Consider the following 20,566-nt stretch of genomic DNA (forward strand, 5'->3'; position numbering starts at 1 on the left):
CTTCCTTCCTCTCTTCTGCCTGCCTTGAAAAGGCAAGTAACTTGATATAGATTATACATGTCCAGTCATGTAAAACATTTCCATATTTGCCATATTGCAAAAGAAAATGCAGACTCAAAAAAACAAAAATAATGAAGAGAGTAAAAAAAGTATGCTTTAGCTTCTATTCAGACTTTCTTTGGAGGTGGATAACATTTTTCATTATAAGTACTTCAAAATGGTTTTGGATTGTAATTGCTGAGAATAGTTTAAGTCAGTCACAGTTGACCATCATATAATAACGTAATTATTGTGTATAATATTATTCTGGTTCTGCTCATTTCATTTTGTATTAGTTCATGTAAGTCTTCACAGAATTTTCTGACAGCATCTTGCTCATCATTTCTTATGGCAGAATTGTATTCTACCACAGTGAAATACCACAACTTGTCCAGCTGTTTATTAGTTAATGGGCATCCCCTCAATTTCCAATTCTTTGTCCCCACAAAAAGAGCTTCTATAAAATTTTTTGTGCATATAGGTCCTTTTCCTTTGTCCCTGATCTCTTTGAGATACAAATCTAGTAGTGGTATTGTTGAGTCAAAGAGAATGTCCAGTTTTATAGCCTTTTGGGCATAGTTCCAACACTCTAGAATGATGTATACTGCTTATTTCTCAGATGCCTGGGTTGTCCTTCATGCTTCTAGAGACCTCCATGTAAAGTCTTATACAAAGCATGAATCATATGTTTATTGTTTATTTGGGAGTTTCCTTGTTTTCTTTTGGAGTTATATTGACAGTGCTTTCAGTCATCCTGTAGAAGATGAGCTTATATCCTAATATTTTTGTTATGCCATAAAAGCAATTCCTTTGAGCAACTGTACATTGACTATAAAGGAAATAGCATAGTGATTTGTCCCAGACAGCTTTTCTCTGAACTTTATTGAAAAGATGAGTTAGATGAAATGATAAATTACATTTATATTAAAAATATGCAATATATTATAGTTATTTCTCATTTATTTAGCACCTTATAGTTTGCAAAGCATCTTACAAATGAAGAAATTGCTTTTGCCTCAAAAATGAAGTGACTTCTTTAAGGTCATATTATGTGTTACATAGAAGTGACAGTTAGGACTTAAATCTGAAAATGTCCTATCTCTTATTCCACATGTATCTTTAAAATTATATTCCTTCAAAATAGTTCTCTAATTTACTTGTTCCTTAGAGTCCCATGGTCATCATTCTAGATCATATTCTCATTATGAAAACTCTAGAGCAGTGATGGGCAAACTTTTTATTTTTTTATTTTATTTTATTTTTGGAGAAACTTTTTTATTATTTTATTTTTAGAAAAATTTTCCATGGTTACATGATTCATGTTTTTACTTTCCCCTTCACCCCCTCCCCCCCATAGCCAACTCACATTTCCCCTGGTATTAACATGTGTCATCGATCAAGACTTATTTCCATATTATTGATAGTTGCGTTAGTGTGGTCCTTTCGAGTCTACATCCCCAACCATGTCAGCATCAACCCATGTGTTCAAGCAGTTGTTTTTCTTCTGTGTTTCCATTCCTGCAGTTCTTCCTCTGAATGTGGGTAGCGTTCTTTTCCATAAATCCCTCAGAATTGTGCTGGGTCATTGCATTGCTGCTAGTACAGAAGTCCATTACATTTGATTATGCCACAGTGTATCAGTCTCTGTGTACAATGTTCTCCTGGTTCTGCTCCTTTCACTCTGCATCAATTCCTGGAGGTCTTTCCAGTTCACATGGAATTCCTCCAGTTTATTATTCCTTTGAGCACAATAGTATTCCATCACCAGCATATACCACAATTTGTTCAGCCAGTCCCCAATTGATGGACACCCCCTCATTTTCCAATTTTTTTGCCACCACAAAGAGGGAGGCTATAAATATTTTTGTATGAGTCTTTTTATCTGTGATCTCTTTGGGGTACAAACCCAGCAATGGTATGGCTAGATCAAAGGGCAGGCAGTCTTTTAGAGATCTTTGGGCATAATTCCAAATTGCCATCCAGAATGGTTGGATCAGTTCACAACTCCACCAGCAATGCATTAATGTCCCAATTTGGGGCAAACTTTTTAAAGAGGGGGCCAAAGGAAAGGAAATGCTCATCTATCAAGTCTGTTTCTAAGGCAACTCTTTCGAAGTTTCATTGTATTGTATCCTACTTATTGTATTCGTCAGATTAGGAACATCTGGCCGGCAGGCTGCAGTTTGCCCATCACTGGTCTAAACTATTCCAACAACCTTCTAACTTGTTTTGATGCCTATAGGTTATCTGTTCTGCATTCTAGCTTTCTTAAAAGTTGATTTCTTGAAACCACTCAAGACTCTGTAGTTACTTCCTATTGCCTACTCAGAATTCCTGGGTTAAACTTTCTAGTCCTCTAGAAACTCATAGCAACTACTTGCCTGCCTTATTTTTATTTATTTGCAGTGACTCCCACCTTCTATTGTAATTGAACTAGTCTTTACACTGTCATATTCCTTGCTGACTTATTATACCTTTGCTTGTTATGTTTCTATTTCCCCTTGCCAAATGCCCTTTCTTCCTGTTCTTTCTCTAGTCAAATCCTATCCATCCCTCAAGGTCGAAGGCAAGCCTTGCCTTCTCTTTGAAACTTTAGTATCATACACAATCTCATGATTTTAGAGATGGGAAGGAGCTTAAATTTTATCAATCCAGTTTCTTTGTTTCATTTAGGAGGAAACTAAAGCTTTTACAAGTTAAATGACTTTTATAAGTTCACAGAACTAGATGTGTAGTACAGAAAGAGTGAGAATCCAGGTCTAGGTACCTGATAACCCAAGATAGTCCACTCTGCTTCTATGTCCATTTTGCCCAATTTGTTGTCATTAATTCAACTCCTTTAATTCACAGAGAAACTAAATTAGTTTCAGAGCCAGGATTTAAACATAGATCCTCTTTCAAAATCTAATGCTTTATGCCAGTAGTCTCTTGACTCTGAACTTGGTGATATTTTCATTACACTGACTATTCTGATTTGAAATCTTTCTTCTCTGAAATTTAGCATTTAACTGCCTTCTTGCTGTTTTCACTGGTATAGTCTTATCTCCTCATATAGGTTATTAGGTGCCTCCCTCCCCAATAATAATCAGGACTCCTACTTTCAGTTCTTGCCTTTCTGTCTTTTGACAAACTGGGCTTTAATCTTTATTTTCAGTATCTTAATTCAACAAGTATTGTTTAAACACTTACTTAGGTGAAAGACAATGCCAGATGTTTAGAATACAAAGATGAGATAGAGTCCATTAATTCCTTGCCTTAAAAAGGCTGCCCTGGGGACTCAGTAGATTGAGAGCCAGGCCTCATATTTGGTTTGGGACATTTTCTAATTTTGTGACCCTGGGCAAGTCACTTACCCCCTTATTGCTCTTCTACCAATACACAATACTGATTCTAAAACAGAAGGTAAAGGTTTAAGAAAAAGAAAAGGCTGCTGTAATGCTCTGCTCCTTCTCCAAATGCATTTGGATTATTTGGGGGCTTCACAGAAAAACAAAACAATTTAATGAGAAGAATTGATCATATTTTCTAATTTACATTACTTCCTTTATTTCATTACAATTGCCTTCTAAGTGAATGGCTGTGTAATAAACAAAGTACTGTACCCTGGGGAGAAAGAAACAGGCCATATCCATAAAACTTAAAATGCTTGTAATGAAACTAACATAGGTTATTCTTTATAGCCAGTAGACATCTCCAGACAGTAAAAAGAGTATGCTCCTCAAGTCTGTGTCTTGAGTTAAGTCTGCCAGCCAGTGGAGAAAAAGTGTTGGGGGAAGGGAAAGGGCAGGATCTTTCCAAATTGCTATTAGGCGGCATAAGGGTTTCATCACCAACTATGGTTTTCCACTGCTATTTGAGTAGCATAAACTCTTATTGTTTTAGATAAGTTTGTGGGAATGGGAGAATAGGGAATCCACTATCACTCTGCTTAGCATAGGTGCTAGTATCTCCAGCTGTTAACAACAAAGACATCAAATGTTGGGGGAAGGGAAAGTTTTGGAAGTAGCAGTTCAATTCCCCATACCCAGTCTGACTCACAACCTTTCTCATTTTATGCAGGGAAGCAGACACTATTAAAGCTTAAAACTGCACTAAGACATTTGGAGCATCCTGTATTAAAATGTTCATATCTCTGACCTACATTGGAATTGTACTAGTTTTCTTGTTCCCAGAAATTCAGCCAAATGTGATGCTGAGAGTAAGATATGAGAGCTCATCCCTCTCTTTTTTGTTTAAGATTTTAGTTATTTATAAAAGCTAGAAGACTATTAAAAAAAAAACCCAACTACTTCACTTGGCCTAAAGCTGAGCATTTTCATAGTCTTATGAATTGGGTGTGGTCTTCCCAACTGTTTGGAGATGTAAAAAAACAGTATTAAATTTGAATAGGTAAGCAGAGAAGAAATAATCAAAGGTATATAAAGGAATTTTTCTCTTGTTTTTGGCTTGCTTGAAGATTGCCAAAGGGAGTAGCTTAAGCCTTTCTTTAGGTAGGTGGGATTTATATTAGGAGTGAGGGCTTTCTCCTTGGATTCTGCACATGAATGCTGACTTAGTTGAAGATGGAGGGTCATAAAGAAAGAGACTTCATAGCGATATGAAATTAAAAGGGAAATGGCCTCATTTTACAAGCAAAACAATGCATGTGAGTATACATTCATAAAAAATATTAGTTTAACTATTTCCACAGAGTGGTTGGTACTTGGCAGTTATAAAAATTTAAATAGCAGACACATCCTTGTATACATTATTAACAGGAATATAGACCCACAGAGATCAGACATCTCCACCGCTATTCTCCCAAACTCATTCTTTTTCTCAACTTCTTAACTTAACTTCCCTTTACTCTAGAAGGTCCCATCCTTTTTGACCCCTTAAGTCCATAGTTTTTTAGCATATTTCTCATTCTTAGACTACATATACAATCAGTTGCCAGTTCTTGCCATTTCTTTCTCCACAATTCTGATTACATGTCTTTCTGTCTACTAACAGTCACCACTCTAGTTGAGGCCCAAATCCCCTCTTTCTTAGACTACTTTAGTAGCCTCCTAATTAGTCTCTTTCCATTTTAATCCAGGCTACCAAAAGGATTTTCCCAAAGTATGAGTTTAATTATGTCATTTCCATTTTCAGTTAACTCCAGGAAGTATTACCTCTCAGATCAAATATAAACTCTGTTGTTTGTTTTTCATTTAAAGTTCTTCACAACCAGGACCGTTCTTCTCTTTCTAGTCTTAGTATTATTTTTTTTTCCCCTCTGTGAATTTTGCTCCCTATATGGTCCACCTATTATTCCTCATTCATGATGTTCTAAGATTTGTTCTGATAACTATAGTGTTCCCACAACATCTCTACCTTAGAAAATTGCTACCTTTTTTTAAAGACTCAATTTCAAAGCCACCTTGTTTCTATAGGAGTCGGCTGTCTTCCACTTACTTTGTATGTATCTTGTGTAACCTATTCATGTATCTGTCATGTCTTCAATTAGAATATAAGCCTTTCAGACAGTGATTGTTACTTTTTCTTTGTAGCCCTAGCAGTTAGCAATAGCATAGACTACATATTTGATTGAAAATAATGTAGCAATTAGTTTTCTTCAAATTTTCATAATTGCTTGTAATCTTAGAAGGAGATAAGCTTTAAAGAAAAAAACAGAATGCAAATCCAAATGTGATTACTGCATAGGAACTGTCTGACAATTCACTATTAAATGTACACAAGGAATCTGATATAATTTCTAACTGGGGTGATCAAGGTATACTTCTTTTTGGAAATGAGATTTAGTAGAAAGGAAAGGATTTTAACAGGGAGAAATGACTGGGTAGTAATGCAACCTTTTCCGTGTTTGGAAAGTTGACTTGAACTAGTAACAAAGCCAAGGATGCTCTATGGAAATATGGCTTTATAATATGGGCAAATGAACCTTTTATAAACAAATTTTTTCCCTCCATAGAGAACTGTTTTTGAAGACTAATGCACAGTTGACAATTCGATGCAGGCAATTGTTGTCTGAGCTTTCCTACATTTACCCCATTGATTTGGTAAGTCATTCTTTCTAAAAAAGATTTTCCCTATACACCAATTTATATTCTGTTTTGAAATGGCTTCTCTCTAAATCAGAGTATGCTTAGGTTGTTAATTAGAAATGAATCAAAGGATTTAGAGCTAAAAGGGATCAAAGATCATCCTCTCTAACCCCCTCATTTTAAGGAGAAAGGAAATGAGACTCAAAGAGCTTAAATTCAGAAACTAGTCTGTCTGTGCCTGTTTCTACAATTTGATTTTTGGCACAAGCTGAATTAATTGTGATAAGTAGTCAAATGAATTGTTGCAGCAAACTCCCGGTATGTTCCTGTCCACCTTTAAGATCCAGGTGATTAACTGACTTATTTACATTTGTCCTTGGGACTCATTTTTTAAAATATACCTTGAGTATATCCCCAGGTCTTTGAATTCTGAATCTGCCTTCTCTGAACTAACATAGAAAACAATTGAAGTGACTGTCATGAATTTTTACTTCAACCTGATAAATTTCTTTGTATCTTTTTAAATTAACAAATGATTTGAAAATTTGAAATATGGGAAATGGAAAAGAGTGAATTTGAAAGTTAATAGTAATCAAGGTAGTTTATAATAGTTTTATTAAGCTCATTTTAAATTTCTCATCATGTGTTAGGAACTTGCCAAAAAATATTTGGGGAATAAAAATTTTATATGGCTTTTAACTTGATAACATTTTGAATTCATGAAAGGAATGTTCTTAAATCAATACTTACTGCTGAAGCCTCTGAGATTTTACTTTTTTTTTTCCAACTTTTTAAGGAACTGATTTTATGTCTTTGGTTAAATTCACAGAATGAACAAAAGGATTATTTTGTATGCGGTGTAAAGTTGCCTAATTCTGAGGATTTTCAAGGTATTTTTTTTTTCTTCAATTTATCGGAAGGTAATATATATATATAGACACACAAAGGTGTTTTAGGTGGTCAATATGGGAATTTAAAAAAATATATTTTTATATCACTTTCCCTTCTTTGGGACAATTTCAAGTTCATCTGTTTCATATAAAATTTTGTTACTAAACTTCATGATTCTATAGATTAAGAAATTTCAAAGATTTAGAGCTAGAAAGAGACCTTAGTGATCAGCTAGTCTCATTTTTGTAAATGAATATGCTGAGGCTCAAAGTGTTTTTGTTACTTGCTCAAGGTTACAAGTTTATTGAGGAGCAGAGATTTTAAGCTATATCCTCTAGCTTCAAACCCAGTGCTTTCCTGATATTCCTATTTCAGATTCCGCGTGGATTCTCCAAAGGGCTTATTTTATCTTTGACTGGGGAAAGGGAACAACTAACCTAGATAGCAATTTATTCAAGCCTATTTAACAAATATTTATTAACTAGATTCAGCATGCAGAATATCTTTGGGACTGAGGAAGAGGAAAAATTTGGAGAAAAGATAAGTTCCAGCCATCAGGGAGCTTCTCTTTATGTGGATGAAGCTCAGATACCTAAGTGCTTTAGAGTGCTTTGAATAAGTGCTTTAATTTATGTAGCAATTTAAGATTTACCAACCATTACAACCATTACAATAATCCTATAGCTTTGGAAGTCTACAAGTCATAAAATCAGAGCCATGAAGATAGGCTCCTTGAGAACAAAACTGTCATATTTTTTGCCCTTGCTGTCCCCAGCATGTGGTGCATACTAGTTGCTTAATCTTTTTTGGTCAATGATTTATTAAATGAATTGTTCAGAACCACATAGCTTGTAAATGCCAGATGTAGAAGTAGGTACAAGTTTTCTAATTCCAAGTTAAGTAGACTTTCCACTTGGTGATGTTGGCAGTTGAAAAGTTAGTTTCTTCATTTGAGGCTTAGAATGCTTTCTTTCCTATGCAGTAATCTTCTTAAATTTCTATAATTCTAAAGCTTGTTGGATATAATCTGGGATGGTAAGTGCATATAACCATAAGAAGTTATCTAGTCTAGTCATTTAAAAAGTTGAACCTTATATCTAGGCTAACTAAAAATAAAAATTAAAGGATTATGGATTCCATTTTATGGAGAATTTACCCTCATAAATTACAAGACATTCAACTCTGTGTTTTTTGGCAAATGGAAGTTTGGTTGATTAAATAGATCAAATAAGCATTATTAATTAGAAAATATTCTTGTTTTTAAGGTGATAGAAATTTTTTCCTGATTATTATTATTATTATTATTATTATATACTTTACCTGTTAGAGAAGTTTAATTTTTTTTATCACTATATGTCCATGGTTGATCCCTCCATCTGCTTAAAAAAAATCTTACAATGCAAATACTATGCTGAGCTTCAGAATTTATATATATATATATATATTTAAATTTTTTTTAATTTACCAAGTATGATTAAAAATATACCAGGTAGGATGACCCAGGCAGCTCAGTGGATTTGGATCCAGGCCTAGAGACAAATAGGCCTGGGTTCAAATCTGGCCTCAGATACTTTCTTAGCTGTGTTTTCTAGGGCAAGTTACTTAACCTTCCCCCATGGCCTAGTCCTTATTGCTCTTCTGCCTTAGAACCAATACAAGAAGAAAAACAAAGGTTTAAAATAAAAAATGTACCAGGCTTTAGACATTAGATTTCATTGTTAGGGATTCTATTCCCTCTTAAAAATAATGATGTTTTTCTGTTAGAAATATGTAAGCATGATAAGGTATTTTGATTTTCAACAATCTGGAAGATTTCCTTCAACAGCTATTTTTGAATAACTTCCTGTGTACAGGGCATGTACTTAACAATAAGGAAGATACAAGGTTTAAATAAGGCAGAATTTCTTCCCTCTTCTGTCCAGGAAGGGGATAAGAGCACAAAGCTGATTGTGGCGAGAAATCACTGTGACCTTGCATCTTTGGGGTCTAAATGGAGTCACTGTCTGGCAGCATCTTTTCCCTTGCTGAAGTTACTATAATCTGGTCCCTGTTAGCTTTCTCTCCTGTTATAAGGGAGTGTTTGAATAGACATAGACGTTTTCTTAGCACTCTAATGTAGAATGAGTAATATGGAGAAGAATAGAGAATGATTTGGTACCAGTTTTATTCACGGTTCTCCTCTCCCTTGACCCCATCAGGGCTTGATTAAAAGTAACTTAATATGGCTTTCTCTTTGATATCAACTCATTTTTTATATTGACTTTTCAGATGAAGGCCCATCACCCTTAGTTCCAAAATTAGTTGTTCCACACATAGTTAGCATTTAATAAGGGCAGCTAGGTGGCACAATGGATAGTGTGGCGGGCCTAGAGGCAAGAAGACATGAGTTCAAAAGTGGCCTCAGACACTAGCTTTTGTGACCATGAGCAAGTCACTTGTCCCTCTTTCCCTCAGTTTCCTCATTCGAAAAATCAGCTGTAGACCAAAAAGGCAAATAATTTCAGTATCCTTGCCAAGAAAACCTCAAAAGGGTTCATGGGCAGGACTGAAATAACTCAACCACAAAAAAAGTTTAATAAATTCTTTTTCATTCTTTCATTCTTTTGCTTTTCAATTTCTAGGCCTTTTGTTTCCTCCATTACTTCCCTCTTGCTTGCCATATCTGCCCCCTTCTACTTATACGCATAGACATATACACTTGTTTTGTAAAGCAGGGTGCTAGTGGTAAAGGACACACCTAAGATAACAGATTATACTTTGATGATGACGATGTGGTTATATCTATGGTACTGTCATTTTTTGCATATAGAAACTTCCATTTTACTATTTTAGGAATAATAGCTACATCTTAAATGTGTACTTTTTATTTTTATTTATTTTTTGCCAACCCTTTTTAACAATTACACATAAAAAGAAATTTCCAAAAATATGGAATGCTTCACAAATCTGCGTGTCATCCTTCCAAGGGGGTCATGCTAATCTTCTCTGGATCATTCCAATTTTAGTATATGTGCTGCCAAAGCGAGCACAAATTCGTAGTTTTTAAAAACATTTTTTATAACTTTTATTCTTTCCAGAAACTCTTGTGACACAGGTAGGATAAATACAATAGTTTCTTTTTATAATATGGATTACATGACTTGCATATAGATATGTAGCTAGTTAGTGAAGGGCTGAGATTGAAATTCCATGAGTTGTTTATTCCATTTACTCCTGCTTCTTTTCTGTCTCACAATTACTACCTTATATGGTGATTATCAGGTATTACATCCAAATTTATGTCTTAGCTTTGATTCTACCTTTTCCCTCATTTGCTGATGATGTGTCAGTTATCAAATTTTATTCATTCTGCTTCTTTAACATCTTTCTCATCAATGCCCTTTTTTCTGTTTTAATGCTACTCTCCTAACAGATACTTCCCCTCACCTTGCCCCAAATATTATAGTAGTTTCCATACTCTTGCTTCTTCTGTTTTCCTGCCCAAACTATTTTTTATAATGTAAGAGAAAATTTTCCTATTTGTCAAAGTCATACATGTTACTTTACAAAAAATTTTAAGTGGGATTTTATTGCCTGATAAGTAATATTCATATTCCTTTCTTTGGCATTCAAGGGCCTCCACAATCTCGTACCACCCTGCTTTTCCAGCTATATATAACATTATGCCTTTCCTTTACAGACAAATGACCATTCAGTTACTCTTTCCCTTTCCTAAAACCAACTTGTAAACCTCATCATGTGTCCGGGTCCAGCCGGACACAACCGAGGGGTCCGGGGAAACGGCAACCTAAGAACCCATAGGGGGAGAAGAGGGGAGACCTCGCGCGCAAGACACAGAGTCGTTTGGATGGAAGCAAGGCTCGTTTATTGCAGATCTATGACAAGAATATATAGGTTGAGGGCAGAAGGGGGTCGGCAGATACTAAGGGGAAAGGAACGCGGAAAGGGAGCATAGAAAATCTCCTGTGGTGTCTTATTGTCTCCAAGCATGGCTGGGCCTATGATCAATATCTTATCTTAGAAGAGTGAATGATATCTATTCTTAGAAGAGTGACTATTTTATCTTAAAGTCTTGGTCCCTAACAATCATGCCAACAAATAAAACTGTAATGTGCAATACTCTTCTACTTCCATGCCTGTAGTGAGATAATGTCAATAATTGTAATGTGTTCTCTTCCCTTCTCACTCCCTTCCTCTCTCCCCGATCTCTTTCTCATTTTGTATTTCTGTTCATTCTTTAAAGCTTATATTACCTTCTAAAGATGTTATTAGTGACTTAACCATTAATAATCTTATCTTTTGGACTTCACGTAGCATTGTTAAAAAAGCCTTTCCAGTCTTCAGTATTCCTCAAAATAGTAATTGCTTCTGAGTGACCTATCAATATTTCTAATCCTTAAAAGCTCACTTGACTCTTGTCATCCCTTCATACTATTGTCTTATACCACTCCTTTTAAAACCAGATTCCCAGAAAAAGCTGACACTCCTTGCTTCCATTTCTTTTTTTCTCATTCACTTTTCAGTCCTTTACATTCTGCCTTCCATCTTACAATACTTTGCAGTGGTTCCAAGCCAGAAGATTGAATGTAAGGGTAGGCTAGGCAGTGGGAGTTAAGTGACTTACCATAGAGTCATATGACTAGGAAGTGTCTGGGGCCAAATTTGAACCTAGGACCTCCCATCTCTAGGCCTGGCTTTCAATCCACTGAGACACCTAGCTGTCCCCAATAGTATAATTTTAACGGGTCGCTCTTCTTTTTTTAAAATCATTTATTAATATTCATTTTTAACAAGGTTACATGATTCAAGCTCCTACTTTCCCCTTCACCCCCCGCTATCCCCCCACCTGTAGCCGACGCACATTTCCACTGGTTTTAACATGTGTCCTTGTTCAAGACCTATTTCCAAATTGTTGATATTTGCATTGGTGTGGCAGTTTCGAGTCCACATACCCAATCATGTCCTCCTCAGCCCATGCGTTCAAGCATTTGTTTTTCTTATATGTTTCCTCTCCTGTAGTTCTTCCTCTGAATGTGGGTAGCGTTCTTTACCATAAATCCCTCAGAATTGTCTTGGGTCATTGCTTTCTGCTGGTACAGAAGTCCATTGTATTCTATTTTTACCATAGTATATCAGTCTCTGTGTACAATGTTCTTCTGGTTCTGCTCCTATCTCTCTGCATCAGTTCCTGGAGGTCTTTCCAGTTTACACGGAATTCCTCCACTTTATTATTCCTTTGAGCGCGATAGTATTCCATCACCAGCATATACCACAATTTGTTCAGCTATTCCCCAATTGAAGGACATACCCTCCTTTTCCAGTTTTTTGCCACCACAAAAAGCACAGCTATAAATATTTTCATACAAGTCTGTTTATCTATGATCTCTTTGGGGTACAAAACCAACAATGGTATGGCTGGATCAAAGGGCAGGCATTCTTTTATAGCCCTTTGAGCAGTTCCAAATTGCCAGCCAGAATGGTTGGATCAGTTCACAATTCCACCTGCAATGCATTAATGTCCCTATTTTGCCACACCCCCTCCAGCATTCATTACTCTCCCCTTCTTTCATTTTAGCCAATCTGCTAGATATGAGGTGGTATCTCAGAGTTGTTTTGATTTGTATTTCTCTAATTATTAGAGATTTAGAACACTTTCTCATGTGCTTATTGATACTTTTGATTTCTTTACCTGAGAATTGCCTATTCATATCTCTTGCCCATTTTTCAATTGGGGAATGGCTTGATTTTTTATACAATTGATTTAACTCCTTGTATATTTGAGTAATTAGACCCCTGTCAAAGTTTTTTGTTATAAAGATTTTTTCCCAATTTGTTTTTTCCCATCTGATTTTGACTACATTGTTTTTGTTTGTACAAAAGCTTTTTAGCTTAATATAATCAAAACCATTTAATTTACATTTTGTAATTTTCTCTAACTCTTGCTTGGTTTTAAAATCTTACCTTTCCCAGAGATCTGACAAGTATACTATTCTGTGTTCACTTAACTTATTTATAGTTTCCCTTTTTATATTCAAGTCATTTACCCATTCTGAATTTATCTTGGTGTAGGGTGTGAGATGTTGATCTAGACTTAATCTCTCCCATATTGTTTTCCAAATTTCCCAGCAGTTTTTCTCAAATAGTGGATTCATGTCCCAAAAGTTGGGCTCTTTGGATTTATCATATACTGTCTTTCTGATGTCATTAACCCCAAGTCTATTCCACTGATCCTCCCTTCTATCTCTTAGCCAGTACCATATTGTTTTAATGACTGCTGCTTTATAGTATAGTTTAATATCTGGTACTGCTAGGCCCCCTTCCTTCGCATTTTTTCCCATTATTTCCCTTGATATTCTTGATCTTTTGTTATTCCATATGAAGTTTGTTATAGTTTTTCCCAATTCAGTAAAGAAGTTCTTTGGTAGTTTGATAAGTATGGCGCTAAATAGATAAGTTAATTTGGGTAGAATGGTCATTTTTATTATGTTAGCTCGTCCTACCCATGAACAATTAATGGCTTTCCAATTGTTGAGATCCAGTTTTATTTGTTTGGAAAGTGTTTTGTAGTTGTTTTCATATAATTGCTGTGTTTGTTTTGGTAGATAGATTCCCAAATATTTTATATTGTCTAGGGTGATTTTAAATGGTGTTTCTCTTTCTACCTCTTGCTACTCTTAAGTGTTGAAAATATATAGAAATGCTGATGATTTATGTGCATTTATTTTGTATCCTGCAACTTTGTTAAAGTTGTTGATTATTTCTACCAACTTCTTAGTTGATTCTCTAGGATTTTTTAAGTATACCATCATATCATCTGCAAAGAGTGATAGCTTAGTCTCCTCATTGCCTATTTTGATACCTTCAATTTCTTTTTCTTCTCTAATTGCTGCTTGTTGATGATTTTAGGTATATACTGTTTATTATTTTTAGGAAAGGTCCTTCTATTCCTATACTTTTCAGTGTTTTCAATAGGAATGGATGCTGTATTTTGTCAAAGGCTTTTTCAGCATCTATTGAGATAATCATGTGATTTTTGTTTGTTAGACTGTTGATATGGTCAATTATGTGGATGGTTTTCCTAATGTTGTACCATCCCTGAATTCCTGGTATAAATCCCACCTGATCGTGGTGGATGATCTTCTTAATTACTTGCTGGAGTCTCTTTGCTAATTCCATTTAAGATTTTTGCATCTATGTTCATTAGGGAGATTGGTCTATAGTTTGGTCTACCTGGCTTTGTAATCAGTACCATATTTGTGTCATAAAAGGAATTTGGTAGGACTCCCTCTTTGCTATCATATCAAATAATTTGTATAGTATTGGGATTAGCTGCTCTTTGAATGTCTGATAGAATTCACTTGTGAATCCATCAGGTCCTGGTGATTTTTTCTTAGGGAGTGCTTTGATGGCTTGTTCAATTTCTATTTCTGATATGGGATTATTTAGGTATTCTATTTCTTCTGCTGTTAATCTAGGCAATTTATATTTTTGTAGATATTCATCCATATCTCCTAAATTGTTATATTTGTTGCCATATAATTGGGCAAAATAGTTTTTAATGATTGCCTTAATTTCCCCTTCATTAGAGGTGAGGTCTCCCTTTTCATCTTTAATATTTTCAGTTTGGTTTTCTTCTTTCCTTTTTCTTATTAGATTGACCAGTACTTTGTCTATTTTATCTGTTTTTTCAAAATACCAGCTTCTAGTCTTATTTATTAATTCAATAGTTCTTTTACTTTTGATTTTATTAATTTCTCCCTTAATTTTTAATATTTCTAACTTAGTTTTCATCTGGGGGTTTTTAATTTGCTCGCTTTCTAATTTTTTGAGTTGCATACCCAATTCATTAATCTCTGCCCTCCTTAATTTGTTAATATATGCACTCAAGGATATAAATTTCCCCCTGAGTACTGCCTTGGCTGCATCCCACAGAGTTTGGTAGGATGTCTCATCATTGTCATTCTCTTCAATGAAATTGTTGATTGTTTCTATGATTTCTTCTTTGACAAATTGGTTTTGGAGAATCATATTGTTTAATTTCCAATTGGTTTTTGATTTTCCTGTCCAGGTGCCCTTACTAATTATTATTTTTATTGCATTATGATCTGAGAAGGTTACATTTATTATATCTGCTCTTTTGCATTTGTTTGCAATGATTCTATGCCCTATTACATGGTCAATCTTTGTGAATGTTCCATGTGCAGCTGAAAAAAGGTGTATTTCTTTTTATCCCTATTTATTTTTCTCCACATATCAATTAAATCTAATTTTTCTAGGACTCCATTCACCTCTCTTACCTCTTTCTTATTTATTTTTTGGTTTGATTTATCTAGATCTGAAAGAGGAATATTTAGATCTCCCACTATTATGGTTTTACTATCTATTTCCTTCTTGAGCTCTGCTAGTTTCTCCTTTATGAATTTGGATGCTATACCACTTGGTGCATATATATTGAGCAGTTTCTCCTTTATGAATTTGGATGCTATACCACTTGGTGCATATATATATTGAGCAGTGTCATTTCCTCATTGTTTATACTGCCTTTAATCAGGATTAATGTCCTTCCCTGTCTTTTTTTAATCATATCTATTTTTACTTTGGCTTTGTCAGAAATCATAATAGCCACTCCTGCCTTCTTTTTCTCATTTGATGCCCAAAAGATGTTCCTCAAGCCCTTAACCTTAAACTTGTGTATGTCTACCCGCCTCATATGTGTTTCTTATAGACAACATATGGTAGGATTTTGGTTTCTGATCTACTCTGCTATTTGCTTCTGTTTTATGAGAGAGTTCATCCCATTCACATTCAGAGTTATAATTATCAATTATCCATTCACTGACATTTTTGTATCCTCCCCTAGACCCACCCCTTCTTCTTACACTATTTTCTTTTAAACCAGTGGTTGGCTTTGAGCTGGTATCCCTTATCCCCTCCCTTGATTGACTTCCCTTTCTGCCCCCTCCCTTGTTATTCCCCTCTTTTTGTTTTTTAAAGACCTAATGAATTCCTTCCCCCTTCTTCTCCCCTCCCTTTTTTGACCTCCCCACTCCTCTGCTCCCTTTGGTTTATCCCTTCTAACTTTCTCAGTAGGGTTAGATAGAGTTTTTTTATCAGAATGGATAATAAAGCTACTCTTCCCTGTCCGGGTTGATTACATTGGGAGTAAGGTTTGATTATTACCTCTTAATGCTGTCTTCCTCTCCTTCTTATGATAGTATTTATCTCCTCCCCTTCCCATGCCTTCTTTGTGTGTAATAGAATATCCTATTTTTCTTATTTACTCAGATTTTTCTTGGTGTCACCTACTATTCCCCCCTCTTTCTTATCCCCCCATGTCATCTTTGACCATTTAGTATCCTGTCCTCTCCCTATGAATTATTCCTTTGGTTTCTATAATAGTGAATATTATAATAGAGAGAATTATACATAGCATTTCTCCAGCTAGTAATACATATAAATAGATCTTATTTAAGCCCTTAAAGAGTCAAGTTTAAAGGATTATGAGTTTTCTTTCTTTTCCCTCTGTTTCTTATTTACCTTTTCATGTTTCTCTTGGTTTTTGTGGTTGGGTATCAAACTTTCCATTTAGACCTGGTCTCTTTTGTGCAAAAACTTGGAAATCTTCAATTTTGTTGAATGCTCATACTTTCCCCTGGAAGTATATAGTCAGTTTCAATGGGTAGTTGATCCGTGGCTTAAGGCCCAGCTCTCTTGCCTTTCTGAATATCGTATTCCAAGCCTTGAGGTCTTTTAGCATGGAGGCTGCCAGATCCTGTGTGATCCTGATTGGTGCTCCTTGATATTTGAATTGTCTTTTTCTGGCTTCTTGTAAGATTTTTTTCTTTTATTTGAAAGCTTTTGAATTTGGCTATTATATTCCTGGGTGTTGACTTTTCTGGGTCCAGTGTAGAGGGTGATCCATGTGTCCTCTCAATGTCTATATTGCTCTCTTGTTGTAGGACTTCAGGGCAATTTTGCTGAATAATTTCTTTAAGTATGGAGTCCAAGTTTCTATTAATTTTTGCTTTTTCTGGAAAACTAATGATTCTCAAATTGTCTCTTCTAGACCAGTTTTCTTGGTCTGTCACTTTCTCATTGAGATATTTCATGTTTCCTTCTATTTTATCAGTCTTTTGACTTTGTTTTATTTGTTCTTGTTGTCTTGAGAGATCATTGGCTTCTAATTGCTCAATTCTAGCCTTTAGGGACTGGTTTTCCTTTTCAATCTGGTCATTTCTGGTCTTCATTTGGCTTGCCTCACTTTCCATTTGTGAAATTCTGCCTTTTAAACTGTTATTTTCTTGCCAGATCTCTTCCATCTTCCTCAGCATCTCATTTTTGAGCTCTTCAATAGCTTGTGACCAGTTTTCATTGTTTTGGGAAGGTTTGGATACTTGTTTGTCCTCTTCTGTTGTCTGTATTTTCTCTGTGTAAAAGTTGTCAAGTGTTCCAGAGTTTTTCTTAATAATCTTTTTCTTCTGGGGTTCTTGGCTTGCCATTGTTAGCCCTGCCCCTTTTCAGCTTTGTCTTTACACTCGGGGGTCTGCCTGCACTTTCTAAGCTCCTGAGGGCTCTGGTCTCCTTGTCCTTGGGGTCAAGCCTCCTGATCATCCCCAGTCTGCCCCTCTGCCCAAGGCTCCTTCAGCAGTCTCAGGGGCCGTTTCCACAGCCTCGCTCCGGTCTGCACTGGGTCCCCACTCAAGGCCCAACCCTGTGTTTGAGATCTTTGTCTGCGCCTAGGGCAATGTCTTCACCCGCACAGATGCTCGGGGGAAAGCCTGTGTGCTGGAGATCTTTGGCCACGCCTAGGGCAATGTCCCCACCCATGCAGACACTCAGGAAAGTCCGTGCGCATTCTTTAGCCACTTGGGATCCTATGTCCTGCAGCTCTCAGGTACAAGCCCTGGAGCTGCCAGTGACTCACTGGTTGCCCCAATCCTGCTTTCACTCTTGTGTGTTGGCCTTGGTACTGTGGGTGGTGTGGGGGGTGGTGGAGGGGCTTCTTCCTCTCGCATTTTAGTGAGAGCTGTTTCACCCCTTCACAGCGTGGAAATGCCCCGGTTCCACGTACCTTTAATGCTGCGCCCCGTTGTGGGGTTCCTTCTTTCGTCTGGATTCGTTTTTATGTCCCCTTGAGGAGTCTTATATGCTTTGGTTAGGAGAGATCGAGCAGCTGCTCCTTACTCTGCCGCCATCTTCCTGGTCGCTGTTTTTAAAAGCTCTCCCCTTTCCAGTAATTTTTTATACAGATTCTCTTCCAGAGTAATTTCTGTAATGCACAAAACCTTTTCATTATCAAACTTAATAATAAATGCCAGTGGCTTCTTTTTTACCTCCAGAGACACATACAACTACTCTATAGCTTCCCTTCCCTCCAATCAGACAGTCATTTCTTAAGTATTTATGGTATATCAAGCACTTTGCCAAACCCTGGGGAATACAAAGACAAAAGTGAAACAGATTCTACCCTAAGGAACTTCCATTCTCTTGGGGAGACAACCATTATTTATATAGATATATGCAAAATACATGAAATATAATGTGAAATGAATGAATTCTTTTCCTATGTAAAAGGAATGAGTTGGACTAGATGATTTCTAAGGTGCTTTCCAGTTTTCTTTCTTCTCAAGAGCCAAGATGTTTTTCCTAAAAAGTAGTGTTAATTAATGAGACTGATCTTGACTTTGGGTAGTTAATTTATATTTTAGTTGTGAGTACCAAATTTCTTTTCTGTAACTTGTGAAAAACAAGCTATCTATTAATTTTTTTTGTCTTAATATTTCTTGGAAGGTATTTGCTGTAAACCCATGTTCATAACGAGTGGAAACTCTTAATTTAGCTTTTTGCCTCTGATAACTCAACAGTTCAAGAAGACCTAAATGAATATGATACAGATAAATATGTCATATTCTATAATTGTCATTTTCACTCTTTGTCAGCTCTCTATGAAAGAACTCCAGTTTTTTAGTCTTGTAAAACTCCTATATGTCTTTTTTGTGTTAAGTCAAAGTGGTGGTCCATAGCTTCAGTCTTACCTCATGAAGCTTTTCAATTCCTATTTGATTTTCCTTTGGAATGCCCATTTACCTAGCTTGACACAAACTATTTGAAACAATAGTGTTACAGTTCTTACCTAATGAGGGGGAAAATACACACACACACACACACACACACACACACACACACACACACACACACATATGAGTGTGTGTATGTATATATGTATTTTTTTTGTAGAGGAATTAGCCTAGCTTTTTGGAGTATTTGTTTTTAAAAATGAAATCTGATGGATGAAAATATGAAATATACCATTATGCTTACGGACTGTTATTCTTTCCTATTCAAGACAGCTCTCAGGAAGCTTAGGCATAGTTTTTTTTAAAAAGCCTTTCCAAATTGAATTGAATTAAAAATTTTAAACTAGTAGTTGGTTGTTTTGTTGATGATTAGTATCTTGATGATCTTTTCAAGCATATTTTAAACACCACTCCTTTCTCAAAGCTTTATAAACTCATAGATTTTAGAACTGGGCATAAGTAGAGAACTTTTAGTATCTTCCTTTTGTTAAATGAGGAAAATGAAGCCCAGGGAGATAAAATATGATTTTCCCAGAGTCACCTAATAAGTGAATAATTACCCTAATAAGAACTTAGTACTAGAAGTTGGAGAGTACATCCCCAGCCTTCCTTTGTTTTTGTTCTCTTATGCTGCTTTTCTGGATCCTTTCTATTAGTGGTTATCTTTACCTCATCTGATTGTTACATTGTAACACTGTGTTCACCACATTTATTTTTCACATTCTAATATATAGTTGAAAAGTTTGTATTCATTCTCTAACCCCACTACTAGATTATAAATTCCTGCAAACAAAAGTATATCTTTGTAATCTTTGTATTTTCCCCAACATGTATCAGTGTATTGTACATGATAGGCAGTGAATAGGCAACACACTACAGTCATTATCTGTATGTACCTCTGATAATCTTTTTTGCTCAATTTTACTTTTTCAGTGGCACATATCCATTTCTCATTTTTATATTATTAGCTTTAATTTGTCTGGGTGACTCCCAGTGTACTGCTTATAAAACTATGTTAGTGGGCACAAAGTGTACTTTCCAAAGTGCTCAGTGTTTGGAAAAAAAACATTGCTTGATAAAGAATCAAGAGGGATTCAAATTGTAGCCCTAAGTTTCCTCATCTATAAAATGTGAATATCACCCCAACTCATAGAGTTGTTCTGGGAGAAATACTTGATGAAACTCTAAAGACCTATTGAAATCAGTGCTAGAGTTTTTGGTATTTTGGTATTTTCAGAAAACTAAAGAATCAATTTGTAATAGATAATGAAGCAAACTAAGCCTAAGCATAAACATTCTAAACAATAAACAGAGGCTTAAAAATTGTTGGAGGGAAACTGATTGTTGAGTCAGGTTCTTTTCTTTTTACATGCCACAGACTTGAGGTTCTTGTTCATTTTCTCCCTCCCCCAGCATAACTATCTAGAATGTACTAGCCCCCTGGAGTAGCATAAGGAAGAGAAATCCTTGCTCTGCTTGAGGTGTTAGGGACGTCATCAGTGCTTAGTGGAAAAGCAGACCTCCAAGGCTCTG

The 20,566-nt window shown here is 35.8% G+C and overlaps 1 protein-coding gene and 1 non-coding gene across 2 annotated transcripts in view; one reads left to right on the forward strand and one right to left on the reverse strand.

Annotated features, from left to right (window-relative positions):
* The window catches only part of UVRAG (UV radiation resistance associated), a 436,868-nt gene that overhangs the window by 247,620 nt on the left and 168,682 nt on the right, over positions 1-20,566 (forward strand). Inside the window, exons 10-11 of the mRNA XM_044668156.1 lie at positions 5,993-6,080; positions 6,895-6,955. Of these exons, the coding sequence (XP_044524091.1) occupies positions 5,993-6,080; positions 6,895-6,955 (149 nt within the window). The remainder of the gene's footprint in view (positions 1-5,992; positions 6,081-6,894; positions 6,956-20,566) is intronic.
* Positions 9,879-9,985, reverse strand: LOC123243342. Its single transcript, XR_006505890.1, has one exon. It is a non-coding gene; the product is annotated as a U6 spliceosomal RNA (small nuclear RNA).

The sequence above is a fragment of the Gracilinanus agilis genome, chromosome 3, assembly GCF_016433145.1.
Source record: "Gracilinanus agilis isolate LMUSP501 chromosome 3, AgileGrace, whole genome shotgun sequence".
Classification (NCBI taxonomy): Eukaryota; Metazoa; Chordata; class Mammalia; order Didelphimorphia; family Didelphidae; genus Gracilinanus; species Gracilinanus agilis.